This window comes from Hypomesus transpacificus, chromosome 14 (assembly GCF_021917145.1).
Source record: "Hypomesus transpacificus isolate Combined female chromosome 14, fHypTra1, whole genome shotgun sequence".
NCBI classification, from domain to species: domain Eukaryota; kingdom Metazoa; phylum Chordata; class Actinopteri; order Osmeriformes; family Osmeridae; genus Hypomesus; species Hypomesus transpacificus.
This window is the reverse complement of record NC_061073.1, coordinates 2,155,162-2,173,618: the sequence shown is the minus strand read 5'-3', so window position 1 is coordinate 2,173,618 and position 18,457 is coordinate 2,155,162. Positions and strand designations below refer to the sequence as shown.

General features: G+C 44.5%; 2 protein-coding genes across 2 annotated transcripts; both read left to right on the top strand.

Moving 5' to 3' along the window:
• The first annotated feature begins 408 nt into the window (after window positions 1-408).
• On the top strand, window positions 409-10,519 carry herpud1 (homocysteine-inducible, endoplasmic reticulum stress-inducible, ubiquitin-like domain member 1). Its single transcript, XM_047034402.1, has 8 exons — window positions 409-821; window positions 1,033-1,110; window positions 1,571-1,642; window positions 2,794-3,002; window positions 3,184-3,294; window positions 3,706-4,065; window positions 8,578-8,704; window positions 8,790-10,519. The coding sequence occupies exons 1-8, from the start codon at window positions 669-671 to the stop codon at window positions 8,973-8,975; spliced, it is 1,296 nt and encodes a 431-aa protein (XP_046890358.1). The 5' UTR covers window positions 409-668; the 3' UTR covers window positions 8,976-10,519.
• Window positions 10,520-11,466: 947 nt separating this feature from the next.
• Window positions 11,467-16,358, top strand: LOC124476583 (cholesteryl ester transfer protein, plasma). Its single transcript, XM_047033803.1, has 16 exons — window positions 11,467-11,764; window positions 11,947-12,061; window positions 12,224-12,355; window positions 12,653-12,723; window positions 12,959-13,046; window positions 13,345-13,414; window positions 13,610-13,670; window positions 13,782-13,873; window positions 14,085-14,264; window positions 14,378-14,428; window positions 14,655-14,804; window positions 14,908-14,975; window positions 15,096-15,138; window positions 15,259-15,328; window positions 15,574-15,659; window positions 15,786-16,358. The coding sequence occupies exons 1-16, from the start codon at window positions 11,614-11,616 to the stop codon at window positions 15,861-15,863; spliced, it is 1,506 nt and encodes a 501-aa protein (XP_046889759.1). The 5' UTR covers window positions 11,467-11,613; the 3' UTR covers window positions 15,864-16,358.
• Window positions 16,359-18,457: the final 2,099 nt, after the last annotated feature.

The window sequence follows — 18,457 nt, the reverse complement described above, 5'->3', positions numbered from 1 at the left end:
TAATGCAAAAGTTGAGGGAGGAGTTAGGGTGGGAAAATAAATGAATAAATAAATAATAAATATGAGAGAAGGTTGTGTTTTGCCAAGCGCTTTATCCGTTGACTCAGCTATCAAAATAACGTCCCCAGGACGTCCCCTGAACGTCACCAAAAGTTATCAGGACGTCGCAATGGAATGTCCCTAGGACGTCCCTTTTAGCTGGGTGGGTGTCCGAAAAAGTAGGCCTACAAGAAAAAAAGGTAAAGTCTAATATTGCGTTCTCTCTCAGTCTCTCAACAATTGAACTTTAACAGGGAGGATCTCGAAACTGTATGGGCGAAAGCCTGGCTGTCAAATAACTGTATCTGTTGCGCAGGCGCTTTAGGTATGGAACGCACCCTGAGCTTCCACGTCTGATCGCAAGTCTCGACTGGCCAATCACGTCGAGCCACAGTGTGTTTGGAAACAACACTCCCTGGTATTTCACATGCCACGGACTGTGACTGTCGCTTCCCTGTCCCAACTACAAAGTATCGCTGTGATCAAATGGCCTGCTACTAGCTACTCAGTAAATCGAATGATTTTTTAGTACTTTATTGTTCACTTGAAGGTTACATTTTGTCGGACCAGCGCACAGATCGAGAGAGAGAGAAAGAGAGAGAGGGGCGCCACACAAAACGGCAAAGAAAATGGATATCCCAGGTTTTCAACAAAAGACGATCACGCTTGTGATTAAAGCCCCGAATCAAGTACACGGTGACAAAACGATCGAGGGAGTCGAGCTGAACTGGACGGTGCAGAATCTAAAGACACACATATCGAACGTGTACCCCGGTAATCCGGTGAGTGTGTTGTTCTTGTGTGTGTTGTAACAGAGGGACGACGACAGATCTTCTCGCACTATCCAGCGGCTTATCGGTGGGCCTAGCCTAGCTAGCTGTAATGTTGTGGTTTTGGAGTAGTAGCATACATTCTTCGAATATCACCAGTTAGAACCTGTACTCTTTATGTGTGTTTGTCACGCTCTTTTAACGTGCTGAATTATATTCTCAGGCTGCGGTTGATCAGAGACTAATCTACGCTGGAAAACTGCTCCCAGACCACTTCCACATCCGAGACGTTTTCAGACAGGTGCGTCTCTATTTATCATATACTTCATGGTTGAAGGGTTTTCTTGTCCCACAAACGCTATGTAAAAATTGGATATTTCATGGTTTTGTCTATAAACCCCAAGGAGATCTCAAATTACTGTACAGGGAAGAACAGAACACAACCGGTCTGTAAATGTACCCGTGTTCCAGTGTGAGTTATCCCTAAGGAGTCAGATCATTGTTTTGAGCACAATCAGCAATGCTATTTATCTTAGGCAGTGATGCTAATCTACTATGAAATGATTTCCTGTACACTGTATGGTTACAGCCTGAATTAATAGTGTTCTATGTTAGGGGGTTTTGAAATGTACAAACCAGGCCCTACACATGCCCTTCCTTGTAGCCCTAGGCCTTATAATCTGAGTCCTGGACTGGTGGAGTCAATATTGATGCAAGGGTTTGGAAATGGTAACAGAAGTGACTAACCTGTCTCTTCCCAGACGGATACAACTCCCACTCTGCACCTGGTGTGCTCCTTTAGGACTACTGAGGCTCAGGGAGCCAGGCCCAAGGTAAGACTGGATACAACCTGGATTTGTATTTATATAAAGGGTACACCTGGCCCTATCTGTACACAAAGTACTTATGTCCACTTCTTTCTCTTCGATTCTCCTCTCGCTAGTTGCTAGCCACGCTCGGCCGGTTAGCTTTTCTTAGACACTGTTTTGCATCTCTCTCTAATGCCGTCAGATAGAAAGATAGCCCTGAAGTTTCACTTCATTTTTTTGGTTTTCCCTGATCAGCGCGTGTGTGTAGCAGCATTGTCAGAGAGTTTGACGGTTATGGAAATATCTTATCAGGCCTTTCTCATAACTGACGTATGCTTTTAGACAATTTTGGGTGTTTCTTGAAACTTATCCTAACGCCTGTAGAATCATACTGTGAAATAAAATCATGTCTGCTCTGTCTGACCGTTTTCTATCATAAGTAATAGCCTAATAATGAACATACAGTAGGGGTGGAACGGTACACAGAAGTCACGGTTCGGTTCATACCTCGGTTCAGATATCACGGTTCGGTACAATGGAGGGAAAACAAAACATAAATCTAAAGGCTGGTTAAGCACTGTGGGGAAGAGAAGTTAGAACAATTTTTTTGTCTCGTTCCAGTGATTATCACACCTGGGTGATGACGTTGGATATGCGTTAGCATTTTAGATGTATTTCCACTCACATACCCCACAACTGCTGAACAACACCGAAACACATTCCTTGTCTTATCCCCCACTCTCTCGCCTCTACTACTGTAACTGCCTGGGAAACCAGGCAAAAGCTGGGAAAAGTTTTCCCAAATTTGTGATCTTAAAGAGGCCGGCGGGTCCTATATCTCTTGTGGGTCGCCACCACTCGCCATATTCGTCCTTAATGCTGCTAGCTATCTCTGACTCACTGGACCGTCAACCTGACAAAAAACTACATAAGCGGAGCTCGGCTACACGGCACCAATCAGAGCTTTAGAGCTAAGGCGGGGCTACAGATTTGGTGTCCCTAAAGAACACGAGTATCTAACAGTAGTTCCGGATTACATTAAATTCATGCACCAAACCGTGACGCCCGTACCGTTTCGGTTCAATACGAATACATGTACCGCTCCACCCCTAACGGGCAGTATACAGTTCCCCAGTGATATACTGACACACCGGGCTGTCTTTTTTCGTTTCCAGGTAAGGGGGCCGGAGCAGCCAGAGACCCAGCCCTCCTCCTCCCCTGCCCTCAGCCCACAGGTAGGCAGCATTCCACCCCCAGTGCCTGCTGGCCCAGAGCTGAGACAACGCAGACACCCATCCCACGACCAGGCCTCTGCCCCCACACCTGGAGAGGCCCCGACCCCCACTTTGGCACCTGGGGAGGCCATCTGGCCTGGCACTGCAACGTGAGTGTACACCCTGGCAACTGCTCTCTCGTTTGTGGGTCAACTGGGCTGTTGCTGTGGACGTTGTTGTAGTTTTGGACGTTGATGTTTTTGTTGTTTTTGATGTTATTTCGGATTGAGGTTGTTGTTGGTGTTGTTGTTGTTGTTGTTGTTGTGACGAGTGTCTCTGCTGCCCCTACAGGCCAGGAGGACCAGAGATGACGCCCCCAGCCTTCCCATCTTTCTCTCTCTACAGTCCCCAGCAGCTCCTCTGGTTACAGCACGTCTATGCACGCCAGTACTACATGCAGTAGTGAGTACTACTTATAGGAGCGCAGGAATGCGCCTGTGTCAGAGCACATTCTATTGACATTCAGCAGTAAAAGAGCCACCATCGTTGTGAGGGCACTGGGATCCCGGTCATCGGGAATAGGAAATGTTGTCCTGTGTGCTATAGGTAGAAGTCACAAGGAAGCAGTGGAGGTCTGTCTTAATGAGTTAACTGACTCATCTACCCGTCCAGAATATCATCCTCTCTCTACTTTTACTACCATTAATAGGGCTAATTGTAAAGTAAACGGAATTGGCAAGTTAGCTATCACCCTCTAAAACATTTAATTGTATTGTTCATGCCGACTCCATAGCCTCCTACTTTGTGGTAAAGACCTGTAAAAGCTGGAAGATCCTATAGGCTAAAACACGTCTGTCCTGTTTCGTCCAATAGCCATGCTGCATTAGCAGCAGCAGCCTCAACCCCATTGGCCCCTCCCACCGTTGGACCTGCTGTTGCCGCCCACCAAGCTCCCATCCCTGCCGCGCTGCCCAATCAGAACCCCATTGACAACTTGCCAGCCAATCAGAACGCCCAGGACCCTGGATTCATTAACCCAGGAGCGGCCAATCAGAACATGCGGATGAATGCACAGGGCGGGCCAGTGATGGAGGATGAGGAGGACGTGGACCGTGATTGGTTGGACTGGATATACACAGCTGCTCGATTGGGTGTCTTCCTCAGCATCGTCTACTTTTACTCCAGCTTGAGTCGCTTTGTCCTGGTGATGAGCAGCCTGATCCTCATGTACCTGTAAGTATCTAACCAGCTAGTAAACCCAGTCTGTATCTGGCTAGTTAACCTAGTTTGTATCTGGCTAGTTAATCCAGTATGTATTTGGCTAGTTAACCCAGTCTGTATCTGGCTAGTTAACCTAGTTTTTAGCTGGCTAGTTAACTTAGTTTTTACCTGGCTAGTTAACCCAGTCTGTATCTGGCTAGTTAACCCAGTATGTATCTGGCTTCAAGTTCAAGTCTTTTATTGTCAGATGCACAGAACAACACAGGGTCAGACTGGGCACTGAAATTCTTAAGACAAGACAATGCAAAGCAGGCATAACATAACATATAAGTACACAGAACATAGATTACATCTATGATAAGCTAAAATAAAATAATATTCAATACCGTATACTGAACCTCTAAATACACATAATAACCTATACCAACCTTATAAACCTATATATAGGTTTACCTATACTTTACCTTGTACTTTTTGAAGTACAATAGTGCAATATTGCTGATAGTGCAATAGTGGGAGCTTCCTGCCGGTGATGAATTCAGACCGGACCACACTACGTAGGGCCTTGCGGTGTCTCTGCAGCTCCCATACCACACTGTGATGCAACCAGTCAGTATGCTCTCTATAGTGCATCTGTAAAAGTTAGTGAGGAAGCCAAACTTCTTCAGTCGCCTCAAGAAGAAGCCGATTGGACCACCTTCGTCCGTGTGAGCAGACTAGGGGAGGTCATTGCTGATGTTCACCCCGAGGAACCTGAAGCAGCTGACCTTCTCCACTTCGGATCCATTGATGTATAGGGGTGCATGCTCCTCCTCCTGCCGCCTCCCATAGTCCACAATCATCTCCTTAGTCTTGCTGATGTTGAGAGAGAGTTTATTGTCCTGACACCATGATGTCAGGGTATCAACCTCCTCTCTGTAGGCTGACTCGTCAGTCAGAGATGAGGCCCACGATGGTTGTGTCGTCAGCAAACTGGCTTGTTAACCCGTGTATCTGGTTAGTTAACCCAGTTTCTACATGGCTAGTTAACCCTGTCTGTATCTGGCTAGTTAACTTAGTTTTCTACCTGGCTAGTTAACCCAGTATGTATCTGACTAGTTAACGTAGTTTATTGGTATCTCTCTCTGACTAGTTAACCCAGTCTGCATCTGCCTAGTTAACCCAGTCAGCATTTGGCTACTTAACTTACATTTATTCATTTAGCAGACGGTTTTATCCAAAGCGACTTCCAAGAGAGAGCTTTACAAAGTGCATAGGTCACTGATAATAACCACAAGATAGCCCCAAAGCATTGCGGGTAGCCAAAACAACATTGTGAACAACCAAAAGATAAGTGCCAAAGGGAAGAACCATAAGAGCATGTAGTTAATCAAGTTACAATTAAACAACAGGAATCGCTAAGTGCAAGTGTACCTGTAGAAAAGCACAAAAAGACTTAGTTACTACCTGGCTAGTTAACCCAGTCTGCATCTGGCTAGTTAACCTAGTCTGTATCTGGCTAGTTAACCCAGTCTGTATCTGGTTATCTAACCCAGTCGGTATCTGGCTAGTTAACCTAGTCTGTATCTGACTAGTTAACCCAGTCTGTATCTGGCTAGTTAACCCAGTCTGTAGGTACAGTGCCCTCCAAAAGTATTGGAACAGTGAGGCCAATTCCTTTATTTTTGCTGTAGACTGAAAACATTTGGGCTTGACATCAAACGATGAATGTGAAACCAGAGATCAACGTTTCAGCTTTTATTTCCAGGTATTTACATCAGGATCTGATGCACAAATTAGAAAATATCACCTTTTTGTTCGAACCCACCCATTTGTCACGTGAGCAAAAGTATTGGAACATATGACTGACAGGTGTGTTTTGTTGCCCAGGTGTGTCCTATTACATACATTATTCAATCAATAAATACCACTGAATGTCTACACTCAGGTTCAGATTGGGTAAGATAGGTTTTGTCTATGCAGACTGTATTCAGAGGTGAAAACAACATGAAAACCGGAGCGCTGTCTTTGGGTGAAAAACAAGCAATTGTGAGTCTTAGAGAAGATGGAAAATCAATCAGAGCCATTGCAGAAACATTGGCCATAGCCAGTACAACCATTTGGAATGTCCTGAAGAAGAAGAAAACTACTGGTGTACTAAGTAACAGACGTCGAACAGGTAGACCAAGGAAAACATCAGCAGGTGATGACAGAAACATTGTGAGAGCTGTAAAGAAAGACCCTAAAACAACTGTTAGTGAGATCAGCAACAACCTCCAGATGGCAGGAGTGAAGGTATCACTATCTACTGTTCGCAGAAGACTTCATGAACAAAAGTACAAGGGCTACACCAGAAGATGCAAACCACTCATTAGCAAGAAGAATAGAAAGGCCAGGCTGGAATTTGCCAAAAAGTACAGAGATGAACCTCAAAAATTCTGGGACAAAGTTTTATAGACTGATGAGACAAAGATTAACTTTTACCAAAGTGATGGAAAGGCTAAAGTTTGGAGAAAGAAAGGAACTGCTCATGATCCCAAACACACAAGCTCATCTGTGAAACACGGTGGAGGTAATGTCATGGCTTGGGCTTGCATGGCTTCTTCTAGGACGGGCTCATTAATCTTCATTGAGGATGTAACACATGATGGCAGCAGCAAAATGAACTCGGAAGTCTACAGAAACATTTTGTCTGCCAATTTAAGGAAAGATGCAACCAAACTGATTGGCAGAGCCTTCATCATGCAGAAAGATAACGACCCAAAACACACTGCCAAAACAACAAAGGAGTTCATCAGGGGCAAGAAATGGAAGGTATTAGACTGGCCAAGTCAATCTCCAGACTTAAACCCTATAGAGCATGCATTTTACCTGCTTAAGAGGAGACTGAAGGGAGGAACCCCACAAAACAAACAACAACTGAAAGAGGCTGCAGTGAAAGCCTGGGAAAGCATCAAAAAGGAAGAATGCAAAAGTTTGGTGACGTCAATGGGTCACAGACTTGCTGCAGTTATTGAAAGCAAAGGATTTGCAACTAAATATTAAGTCTTATTCACTTAAATATGTTTTAAGTATATCTGTTCCAATACTTTTGCTCACATGACAAATGGGTGGATTCAAACAAAATGTGATATTTTCTTAGTTGTGCATCAGATCCTGATGTAAATACCTGGAAATAAAAGCTGAAACGTTGATCTCTGGTCTCACGTTCATTATTTGATGTCAAGCCCAAATGTTTTCAGTCTACAGCAAAAATAAAGGAATTCGCCTCACTGTTCCAATACTTTTGGAGGGCACTGTATCTCTCTCTGGCTGGTTAACCAAGTCTGTTCTCTATCTGTGTAGTTAACCTGGTGTGTTTGCTGGAGTGATTACCAGCCCTCCAGTGACCTTGTTTGACGGGTTAGCTGTGTGGTCAACCTGTTCTCTTCAACACACATCAAACCCTCAGGCCTGTTGATATGGAACACCCCATGTCATACCACGCTGCAAACAAACCACCTGACAGTCTGCTGTCACTGGAGCTGAACCAGAACCAACTTACTGTAGAACGTATAGCTTGTTTGTTTCGGACCGTTTGGAACTAGGTGTGTTCCTGTAAGTCCCCAGCAGTCTGTCCTCTACTCTGGTTACACTGGTTACCTAACTGGTTTCATGCCATAATTGAGCCCCTATGGAAATCGGATGGGTTTAGTCGGTCTGTGGAGTTGACATGGTGTTTCAGGTAAAGGAGGGGGTTTAGAGGCAACCGAGGGGACGGAATATAGGCTTTCCTACTGTGTGTGACTGTGTGTGTTTGTTGACTGTAGAGAAAAGCTTTACCTCACATGCTGTGGTCACACACTATCACTCTTGACAGTGTTGTGTAATGGTCTCACACATGTACTTACTCCCACAGCCACTCGGTTAATCAGAAGGAGGTTGGGAGAATGAGGATGGGGCTGGGGCTAAAGTTAGGGATGAGGATGGGGTTAGGACTGAGGCTAGGGCTGAGGCTAGGGCTGAGGCTATGGTTGAGGCTATGGTTGAGGCCGTTTTGCTGCTTACGAGAACTGAAAGGGACAGACAGGAAGAAGTTGAATGTGGCTTGTCTGGATTTAACAATAGCTGTTAGAGAGAAAGCACAACTAAAGTAGTCTTGGCAACCCTGTGGACAGAAGCCAAACTTTTTCAGTCCAGAAGGTGTGTGCATGTGTGCATAAGCGCACACGCCAATGCCAGCATGAGCTCAAGGGCACATCTAATGGTGATAACATGATGTACACGTGGCTTGGTTAGGCTCATAGTTACACTGTTTTGAAGGAGGTGGAAGGATTCATGTTTAGTGGAAACAGACTCCCTTCTCTTTTTTTCCGGTATTTTTCCATTCTCTCTCTCAGTCTTCTCCAACTGGAGAAAGAGGTGACGCTGCTACTCGGATAGCCGTATGATACGGCAGCCTTGTCGTTTGGGTTTGTAACTCAACCACCTTCTCCTTCTTCTCTCCTCCTCTTCTACCCACCCCTTTGCCCCCTCCTCCATCTCCTCTATTCTCCTCCTCTTCAGACACACCGCTGGGTGGTTCCCCTTCAGGAGGAGAGCTCTGGTCCGAGGACCCAACCCCCCTCCCCTCCAGCCCCTCCAGGCTCCAGAGGCCCTGCAGAACCCGGACCGGAACCCCATCCCACCTCAGGTAAAAAGAGTGCGTTTACCCATGCGTGTTTTCTGCTTTGCGTGCGTGTGCATGACTACCAACATGTAAACCCTTCTTCCTGTAGGGGGAGGAGCCTGCTGCAGGGGAAGGGGCAGAACCAGCACTAGCTATTGGTCCGGAGGGACAGCCTCCTCTGACAGCCGTCCTGGTTCCTCCAACCAGAGTGTCTGTGATGTGGACGGCGTGGGTGTTCCTCAAGACGTTCTTCTCCTCTCTGATCCCTGAGGCCCCCCAGGCCGTGGTCAACTGATGGTGTAGTACCCCAACTGGACAGCAGGGGGAGACCAAGACCAGGACACTCTCACAGGGTGTGTCAGTCTGGCTGTTCTCCTTCAACAGAGTTCTACCAGCTAGTTCGACCGGCCCACTCAAGAGCCTAACTTCTATAAAAACTCAAATGACTCTAATAAAGACCCATGATCTGTGCATAAAGGCTAATGTACTCAGCCCTGCGTCCACCTGGCTCTGCCTGGCTCTGGGGACATGTTCACATGAGGCATCCTGCTGAACTGAAACTTGTCTACCATGAATATTAAGACCACAGCGAAGGCTTGAGACTGTAAGGTAATGAGTGACTGATACAAATGTATTTCGAAGATCTTGAACAAAATACATTGTGTTCATATACCGACAAAGAACTGAGGTGCCCTTGATTTGATAAATCAGTTACAGTGGCATGGAAATGACACCCACCATACTGCAAAAACCTGAGGTAGATCGTATTCCCCTCGGAGGAATTTGACCTAGGTCTGGTGTGTAAAGTTCTGATGTTGATTTGATCCTTCCGGAAGATTCTGACCAAAACCATGGCTGTTCTCTGCCAAACATGATATGTACTGTATATGACTGTTGTATCCAGAGGCCGAGTGATGTCAACACCTCTTTCACGGTATCACTTCCAGATCCATAAGAACATAGGATTATTCTATTTGTATTGTTTTACAGAGCACTTTATGTCCTGAATCTTATTATGCAAATGTACTGTCCGTACCAGGGGTTTGAATATTGGTGAGACGAGGAATGTTTCAGGAAGTAGGTTGACTTTTGATATCAGCGTAATGGAGATCTGAGTCAGGGGCTTTGATGGATGGAAATTATGACAAGTGACAGTTCAGTTCTTGTGTGGGGCGGGGCTTAGACAGGAAGTGCATGCTGTGTTGTGTAGAAGACAGAACCATGTAAACAATCTGGTCAAACTTGACACTAAGGTTACATTAACTGCCATGGAACTACATAGCAATACCTATGGTGAAAACCTTGCAGGTGCAAAATAATTGCTATATTCTTAAATGGTATTAGGTTTAGGTAATTACAAAAATGAACACAGGCCCAGTATGAGGGAGGGGTGTAAGGGGTAAGTGGATGTTATAAAAGGGCAGTTGAAGGTTGTGTAACCAAACAAGATGTTAACATCCACTTACCCCTGGAAAGCATAAACTCCCCCATACCAAGTTTCACTTGTGTTATAACTTGTTATAACTTCTAAAGTAATGAGGTGGAACTACATAGCAGTGCTTTTGTAACCACAATGTTGTTACTAAAGGTTTTGCTATGTAGTTACATAGTAGTTAATGTAACCATAATGTAAAGCGTTGCCAAAAATCTTGTTACACAGAAAAGTTTCAGATGTATTTGTGATTCCTTTGGAAATGCCTCTATATGTACATAAATACTGTACACTAAGTGTAATCTTTAAACCTGTTTAAGTTTTGATTTTATTCTGAAAAAAGAAGCATTTTGGTGAATGATATGAGTGCGTTGGAGAGACTTGCAATAAAACATGCAATAAATACATTGTATTTGTCATGACTGAAACCTCATGTTAAGTCTCCTTTGCCAGAGAGAAAGGCACACCAATCCACCCCACATGCTTGTTTTCATATCCTGCACAAAGGTCAAATTATTGCTCATGTTCTTTTTTCTTCTTTTTTTGTTTGTTTTTATTTCGACATAAACTTGACACAGAGAACGGTCTTGTGTCTCTCCCTCATCCTCTCTTTCTTCAGAGTTCGTTGACCTCTGGCTGGGCTGCCAGGGTAAAGAGAGGCCGTGTTGTTAAGAGACACCTCACTTTGCTTGCGGCTCCCCCTGGCGGAAACATCTGGTCCCCATGGTAATGTTGTGGCCTCCGGCCTTGATAGAACTCATATAACTCAGCAGATCTTATCATTCTACAGCTGGATGCATTAGCCACACAGGAAATCAGCATTCTGCCCAAGACAACACACTGAAAACTTACAATGGCATCTTCTAGCAAGAAGCAGACATTCGTGAGCTTTGAAAACTGCTGAGACAAAAAGCATATCCCTTTGCGAAAGCATTGTTGATCAAATGTTTTAGCTGCAAGGTTGCAGAATGGTGGGTGGGAAGAAAGTATTCGGTACCGTGACCCCAGGGTCAGGGTCACAAACTGTCCTATAGAAACCTGAGCCTCTCGTTGTCTGTGTTCTTTACTGCCCGGTAGTAAACCTCTCTCAGCATGAGGTCCCAGCTGAACCCCAGGCCTCGAAACAACCATGTGTATATCCTCCCCCCCCCCCCACCCAACACACACACACACACATATCCAACATGGAGGTCCACTCTGACCCACCACCCCCAAACACACACACACACACACACAGAACATTCTAACCCTTCCTATCCTTCTAAAGATCTCTGTACACCCTCCCTGCTCTGGCCTCCCTCCCTCCTCCCTCCAGTGCCTTGGTTGACCACACTGCTGTTCATTCCAGATAAAAAGCCCTGAGGAGGCGGTAGTTCTGTTGTCTAGTCCTCGTTTGACCAATATTTCAACATTTCTTCTTCTGGCTAGGTACTCGAGTCTGTGTGTCCGGTGGGGGTAGTGTCAGAAGAAATTATCGAACAGTAGTCCAGTATAGTTTACTATGATGTTGATGGACAGGTGTGGGATTGTTCTCTGTGTGGCTTTGGTGTCCTTGGTCATGTTGGGATTTACTCAGGCCTGTCTGGATCCACGATCGGCCTATCGCTTCAGCGGAGCTGTCTGCCGACTCACCTATCCTGCTGCTGTAGTCTGTGAGGACTGTTTGTTTGTCTGTCTCTGTACATCTGTCTGCTATTATGTCTATCTGTCTCGCTGACTGGCTGTCAGTCTGTGTGTTTGTCTATCTACCTGTCTGGCTGTCAGTTTGGAATATGAGAGATTAAAACGACCTGCCTGCCTGCATGTGTGTGCCTGTGTGTGTTTGTGTGTGTAGTAAACGAGAAGACTACCAAGGTGATTGAGACAGCATTCCAGCATGCCAAATACCCAAGTGTGGAGGGAGAGAAGTCTCTGCTCTTCACAGGAACAGTCAAATACGGCCTGGAAAAGTGAGTAGTCACACAGCGCCACACCTAGAAATGCTCACTTTTGATCCACACAAACACATTCGCTTTATTTCTCCCTCAATGTTTTCTTTTTAGTCAGCTCTTTCGTTCCTGTCAGTGATTCTGACCAATCAGATCTTTCCTCCTGTCCTCTGTCCCTCCCAGTCTGGAGATCCACAACCTGAGCATTGGTCAGAGTTTGTTTGAGCTGCAGCCAGGGGTGGGCATCGCCATGGAGATACGTAATGTCTCTGCAGTCTTCAGGGGAACCATCAAGTATGGCTATGGTAACTGGCTGTGAGTACAGGTGTCTGGAGGCTGAACTAGGATCAGTTCATAACTCCCTGACCTTAAATATCAGTTGCTGAAATGTGAGACAGTTTTTTTCTTTTCTTTTCACATTTAAATTGACATTTTATTCAAATTGAGGTAACAATGGTGCACATAGAAAGTACAGAAAATGTATTCAGTTCTGGGTTTTGGTAGAAAAGACAGTGGCCCTGCTGTGTACCTGTGACTTGTTATTAAGCTGCATTCTTGATCGATCAAGTGTTTATAAACATAGAAGCTCATAGCGAAAACTCTGTCTTGCAGCATCAAATTGGCACATTCAATTGATTTTGAGATTGAGTCTCAGATAGATCTGGGAATCAACCCCAAGCTCTGTAAGTATGTTACATTAGCCATCATTTGTTTGTTGTCCCCTCTGTTTTGACATAGTGGTATATAGCTGGTGTCATTGACCCACATTAACCTTTTAAAACATCTAGCAATGAAAAGATTTTGGGCAGAAAGATTTTCCCTTGAAACGTGGAATTTGGCTCTGTTTGTTTGTTTTGTAATATGTCGTATTTCGAAATATCTTGTTGCTGAGCCTGTTTGTGTGTGTGTATATGCTAGACTGTGGAAAGGGGAAGGTTGCTGCGGATACATCAGATTGCTTCTTGAACTTCCATAAGCTTCGTCTGCATCTGCAGGGAGACAGAGAGTAAGTCACAAGATTGAGTGTTTTAATACGACTGTGGTTTCTGTCTCACAAATATTCATTTGCACAGACTCTTTTATCCAAATCAACATACATAAACAAAGTACAGCAGAAAATGAAGGATCAGAAGTGCATCGTTCTTACAGTATGGTCGGAGTCAAGGAACGGTCTGTATTTACAGGCAACATCGGAAAGTAACCACATCTACAACAAGTCATACTGATACTACAGTGCAATAATGACATACATTATATACCTATACTACAGTATGTGGGGGTGGAACCTTCTGTCTTGTGTGCAGACCCGGTTGGATGAAAAGACTCTTCACAGAGTTCATCACTTTCACTGTAAAGCTGGTCGTCAAAAGTCAGGTGAGAGAATGGGCTGTAGGTGGATGTGTGTGGGTGGGAAAACAAGTAGGTTTGGGCGGGGTGGCGGAGCTGGCGGGGAACAGTTATCCAACATATGGACAAATTATGCCCCCTACTGTAGAACAAACAAGCATTGAAGCAGCCACATTACGACCTATGACAACCATATGTGACTCTCTGTCCTCTTTACTGTAGATTTGTAAAGAGATCAACAATGTGGCAAACATCTTGGCTGACTTCATACAGGAAAGAGCAGGTAGGCTCTTAGTTTGGGGAGGAGAGGTTACTGGAGAGATAATACACTCTACTGTAGACCGTTATTGAAGTGATATAAGTTTGAACCTTTCTTTTTGTTTTATCTACACAGAGAAGTTTCTTAGTTACGGTAACATAAGTGTGGACATAGGTGTAACCTCTGCTCCGGTTATCACTGCAGACTACATAGAGTCATACCACAAGGTACATTCGATACGCAACCTCACACACGCACACACACACACACACACACACTACATGCACACACATACACACACACTCGCACATTTTTCGTGTTTCACTATACTTGTGAGGACATCTGGTTCCCACAAGGGTAGATAAACAAGACCACGCACACTCAAGCACACACACACACTCTTCAACCTGCAGCCCTTCCTTTTGTAAACGTCCTCAGGGTCTGACCCATTACAACAACGTGACTGCAGTGATCAACGCGTCTGTGTTTGACCCCTCCCATCTGTCGGAGGACCGCATGCTCTATTTCTGGCTCTCCGACGAGTTCCTCAACCCCGTGATGACGGCGGCACACCAAGACGGCCTCTTGCGACTCAACATCTCTGGCCCTGAGTTGAAGGTAAAGATCTTCTTGGTATCTCTGAGTGTGATGTGTGGGTAAGGGGGGGGGGAGTGTATGTGTGTGTGTTTCACTTTTATACATGGTCAAACGTGATAAAATCTCCTTTTCAGGAGCTGTTCCAGACAGATCTTTCCTCCCCCATGCCAGACGTTCTGAGCAAGGTAGACACACACCCACCTCATATTTTACAGGAAAACAAGTAGGTTTGGGTGGGGTGGTGTTGCTGGAGCTGGAGGGGGAACAGTTATCCAACAAATGGATCAAATATACCCCCTACTGCAGTAGCTTCACCTACAAAAACACCTGCTCCTCTCTGCATCACCTTGAAAACCTTGTTCATGTCGGCATCAATGTCAGAGTCTCTTAATGTCTGTCTGTCTGATCCAGTATCTGGCATCTGAGTCCCTCATGCTCAGAGTCTGGAGTTTGTCTGAGCCCAAACTCTGTACCACTCCTCTGGGTACGACGGTCAGAGCCAATGCGGCGATACAACTGGCCCCTGGAGCCGAGGACACACCTGGACTGTATTTTGAGACGGTTAGACCAACCCGGCAAACCCACTAGCTTGAGACGATTATACTTTCCATAGCTGAGCCACCAGCTGACAGGAATGTGTGTGTTTGTGTTTGTGTTTGTCCAGGAGGTCGAGGTGATTGTAACAGCAAGCTATTCTGACAAGAAATTGTCCCTGAAAGCCATCTCATCACAGTGAGTAGTACTAGTACAAGTGCTTCTGATAACGTCAAGATATAATAGTGTGGGCTCACACCATACTCTATTTCCTTGTGTGAGCGGACTCACTCTGATCTATGTCTTGTCGTCCGGTAGAACTTCAGTACTGAAGGCCTCACTGCTCCCAGATGTCCTACAGGTGAGACCACCTCTCAACCCCTCTTCCTGTCTTTCTCCTCTCTCTCATACATACTGTATCTACATCTGTGTTTTCCTCTCTCATCTCTAGTAGAATAACTCTGCCTTTTTATGTCGCCAGCTGAATGAGGCTCATCTAGAATACTTCAACGAGGCTGTCCAAAAAATAGGCCTTCCCAAAGTCCTGTCTGGTGAGATCACTGTGTGTGTGTGTGTTTGTTAGTGGCTGCAACGGTTTACGTTTGTTTGCAAATGTGGGTGGGACAGGTTTTTTTTATAACTGAGGATGCATCCCTTTAATATAATTTTCTTCATAAGAACTGGGGGGAACAGATTTGCAGTTTTGCATGTATAATGAAACCTACGACCCTGTGTGAATGTATGCGTACTGTGTTGTAATTGGATCTCAGTACTGGTTGTAATGTCTGTGTTGTAGTTTTAGAGCCAGTGATCACAGGTCTTATGGATGAGCAGGGAACATACCTGTTTGACATCATAGACCCTCAGGTCATCCCTCAAGATGTAAGCGCTCACTTTTTCTCAAAATCACAACAACAGTCATGCAGAACTGCTGATGTCATTCCAGAAGTGTATACCCGCTCTTTTTTCTTCTACCTTCTTATAATCCCTCCCTCTTTCTATCCATAGGGTTATGTGGTGATCCAGACGGACTTTGGCTTCCCTCACCACCTGTTGGTTGAGTTCCTCAGGAAGACTCTGGAATAGTCCACCCATGGAAAAATACACTTAAAATATTGCTTCCTGTCTGATGTTGAGCACTGATCTTAACTTCCGTATCAGACACCACAAAAGCCATTAATAGCCACTTCCACTCTACTTATAGCCCCCTGGCCTCTCTGTGGTGGGCCCAAACCCAGCCTGTTGCATTCCCTAGAGCTAGAGCACCACCCAGTGGACATACTAGTTCACTGCTTTCAGGTTTTTAAGATGGTGTTTTAAGTGAAATTACTACAAGTTTAAATGGCAGATTGACAATAGATGACGGTTTACACCTGCTATGTACAAAAATGTAACATAGGGTGATGGTTTTTGTGCTATGCGTGTACATTGTCTGAAGGTATTTGAGCTAGCTCTATGTATATTCATTGTGAAATCGACTGACATTCCTGACAGCTGTGATGTCAATCTTTTGTTATTATGTAGTTATCTAGTTCTTTGTTTTAGAGTAAGATTTCTGTTGAAATAAAGAGTGTCCATCCACCGTTGTGTAGCATATAGTGCTAGGTGAGTAAGCTAGCACTACTGTATACCTGTTACGCACCTGTTACATTTACCAAATATTGTTGATATTATTGTATTTTATTAAGTATTTTATTATAGTTAAAATGTAATGTAATTCCATAATTTCCCCAATTAGTTATATCTATTTATACGTATTTCAGGAAAAAAAACGCTCAAGGTGTCCTCGAGGATGTAAAGATAGTAGAGGTCCCTTCAGGGGCGTTTCTACACGGGGGCCTACAGGGGCCAGTGCCCCTGTAAAAATGTCCCTGCCCCCCTGAGCTGACTGAAAAAAATAAAAAATCTTCTTCACGTAGTCATCATGAAAGAAGGAAGGGACACTGCAGCCTTTTTTGCCCTAGTAATTAAAAAAGTTAGAGAAACATATCAAGGTATTGAGACATTTGAGGAGCTGAAAGAGGGAGATCCAAAGCATTTTGTATGATTTTAATGTAAAGCAAAATTAAAGGATTTAATGTTTAACCCCTGGTTAAACATTAAAGGGGGGGTGGGGGAGGGGGGGGTGGGGGCGGAAACCCCGGGCCCCGCAGCCGAGGGGGCCCCCGATCGATGTATTTTTTTCATGATTTCTCTTTGGCAACAAATCGTGGATTGTATCCATGGTAGACACTTTCTAAACATATATAGGCCCACATTTTCCGAAACATTTTTGTCACCCCGATGCTGCTCGGAAAGTAAGAGCGCTTGCGGAGTTCTATTCAGAGGATCTGTCTAAGGCCGATGATGTGGTTGACAAATTTGTTACATAGCTGAGCATGGAAAAGCATGAACTAAACACACACAGCATCCTACCATTTCTCATTGACAACAACAAAGACCGTGCTTTCCCCAACCTTTCCATTCTCTATTGCATTTACGTGACAATTCCGATAAGCAGTTCTATGGCAGAGGACCTTCAGCCGTTTGAAAAGAGTTTCTTGCGATCAAGCATGGGAGAGGGCTGTCCAACTTAGCGCTGCTGTGCATCGAGAGGGACGTCGAGATTGACATTAACAAAGTAATCGCCAGATTTGCTAGCCATAAGAACAGACAGATGATGATTTAAATAGGCAAGGGCATTTGTTGTGGCTTATGTTTCATGTCTGCATAGCCTATATTCTGCCTTTGTAAAACTAAGTTAAATTATGTGTTTGTGTTTTCACCTGTGTGTAGGTTATGAGTTTGCTGGTTTTGAATATCCCAATACATGTCAGTTCGGAAAAGAAAATGATTGTAGTCTAGTGGAATTTGAGTTCAATTGTAGCATGCTGGCTGTAGGTGGCCTACTGCAGGGCCCGTCACGCGTTAGTGTTGCACACTCGTTTTTTTCATGGGAGCTTGGTTTGCGTGTGTAGCTCGACCCAAATTGTTGCTGAAATAATTTTTATATAGGCCTATGTTTCTTTATTATAAGTTGTCACTATTAGGATGACTATAGGCTATGACTTCTTCGTTGAATTTGAATATAATGTATTTGGTAAGTGGACAGATCATTAAACCCATTTTATGCATGAATTTGTGTAGGCCTACAGTATACTGTGTGTGAGAGATTCTAATGAATACTGAATGCGAGCCTACTGGCCAACATTTTGTTTGCATATTATGGGCTATGATGACTGAACACATCCCTTGCTCCGCCCCTGCGCATACATAGACAAAGTGAAGCATTTTCTTTTAACCGTCGGGCTGTCTCAGACCCCCACATTGCAAAGGTTAAAAGAAATGTGTATGTGCTGGAGCCCCCCCAAAAGTTTCATTAGCCCCCCCCAAAAAAACAAAATAAATACAATTGTTTTAATTTTTTCTTTCATATTTTAGATCTACATTTGTTAATTTCTCTTCCTTAAACCCACTAGAGGACACTATTTAAAAGGATATTTTCTAAAATGTCTTCTAGGGGAACATGCCCCCAGACTCCCCTAGTTTTTCTGGATCACAGGAAAAATTATAGGTTTTATCTAGGGGCTTAGCCCCCCCCAAAAGTGGGAACCTAGATTCGCCCCTGATCGCCCGTTTCGATGCCACTGCTGCCTAGAAACGAAAGTAAACCATAATCTCTTTAAGTTTCACATCGGACA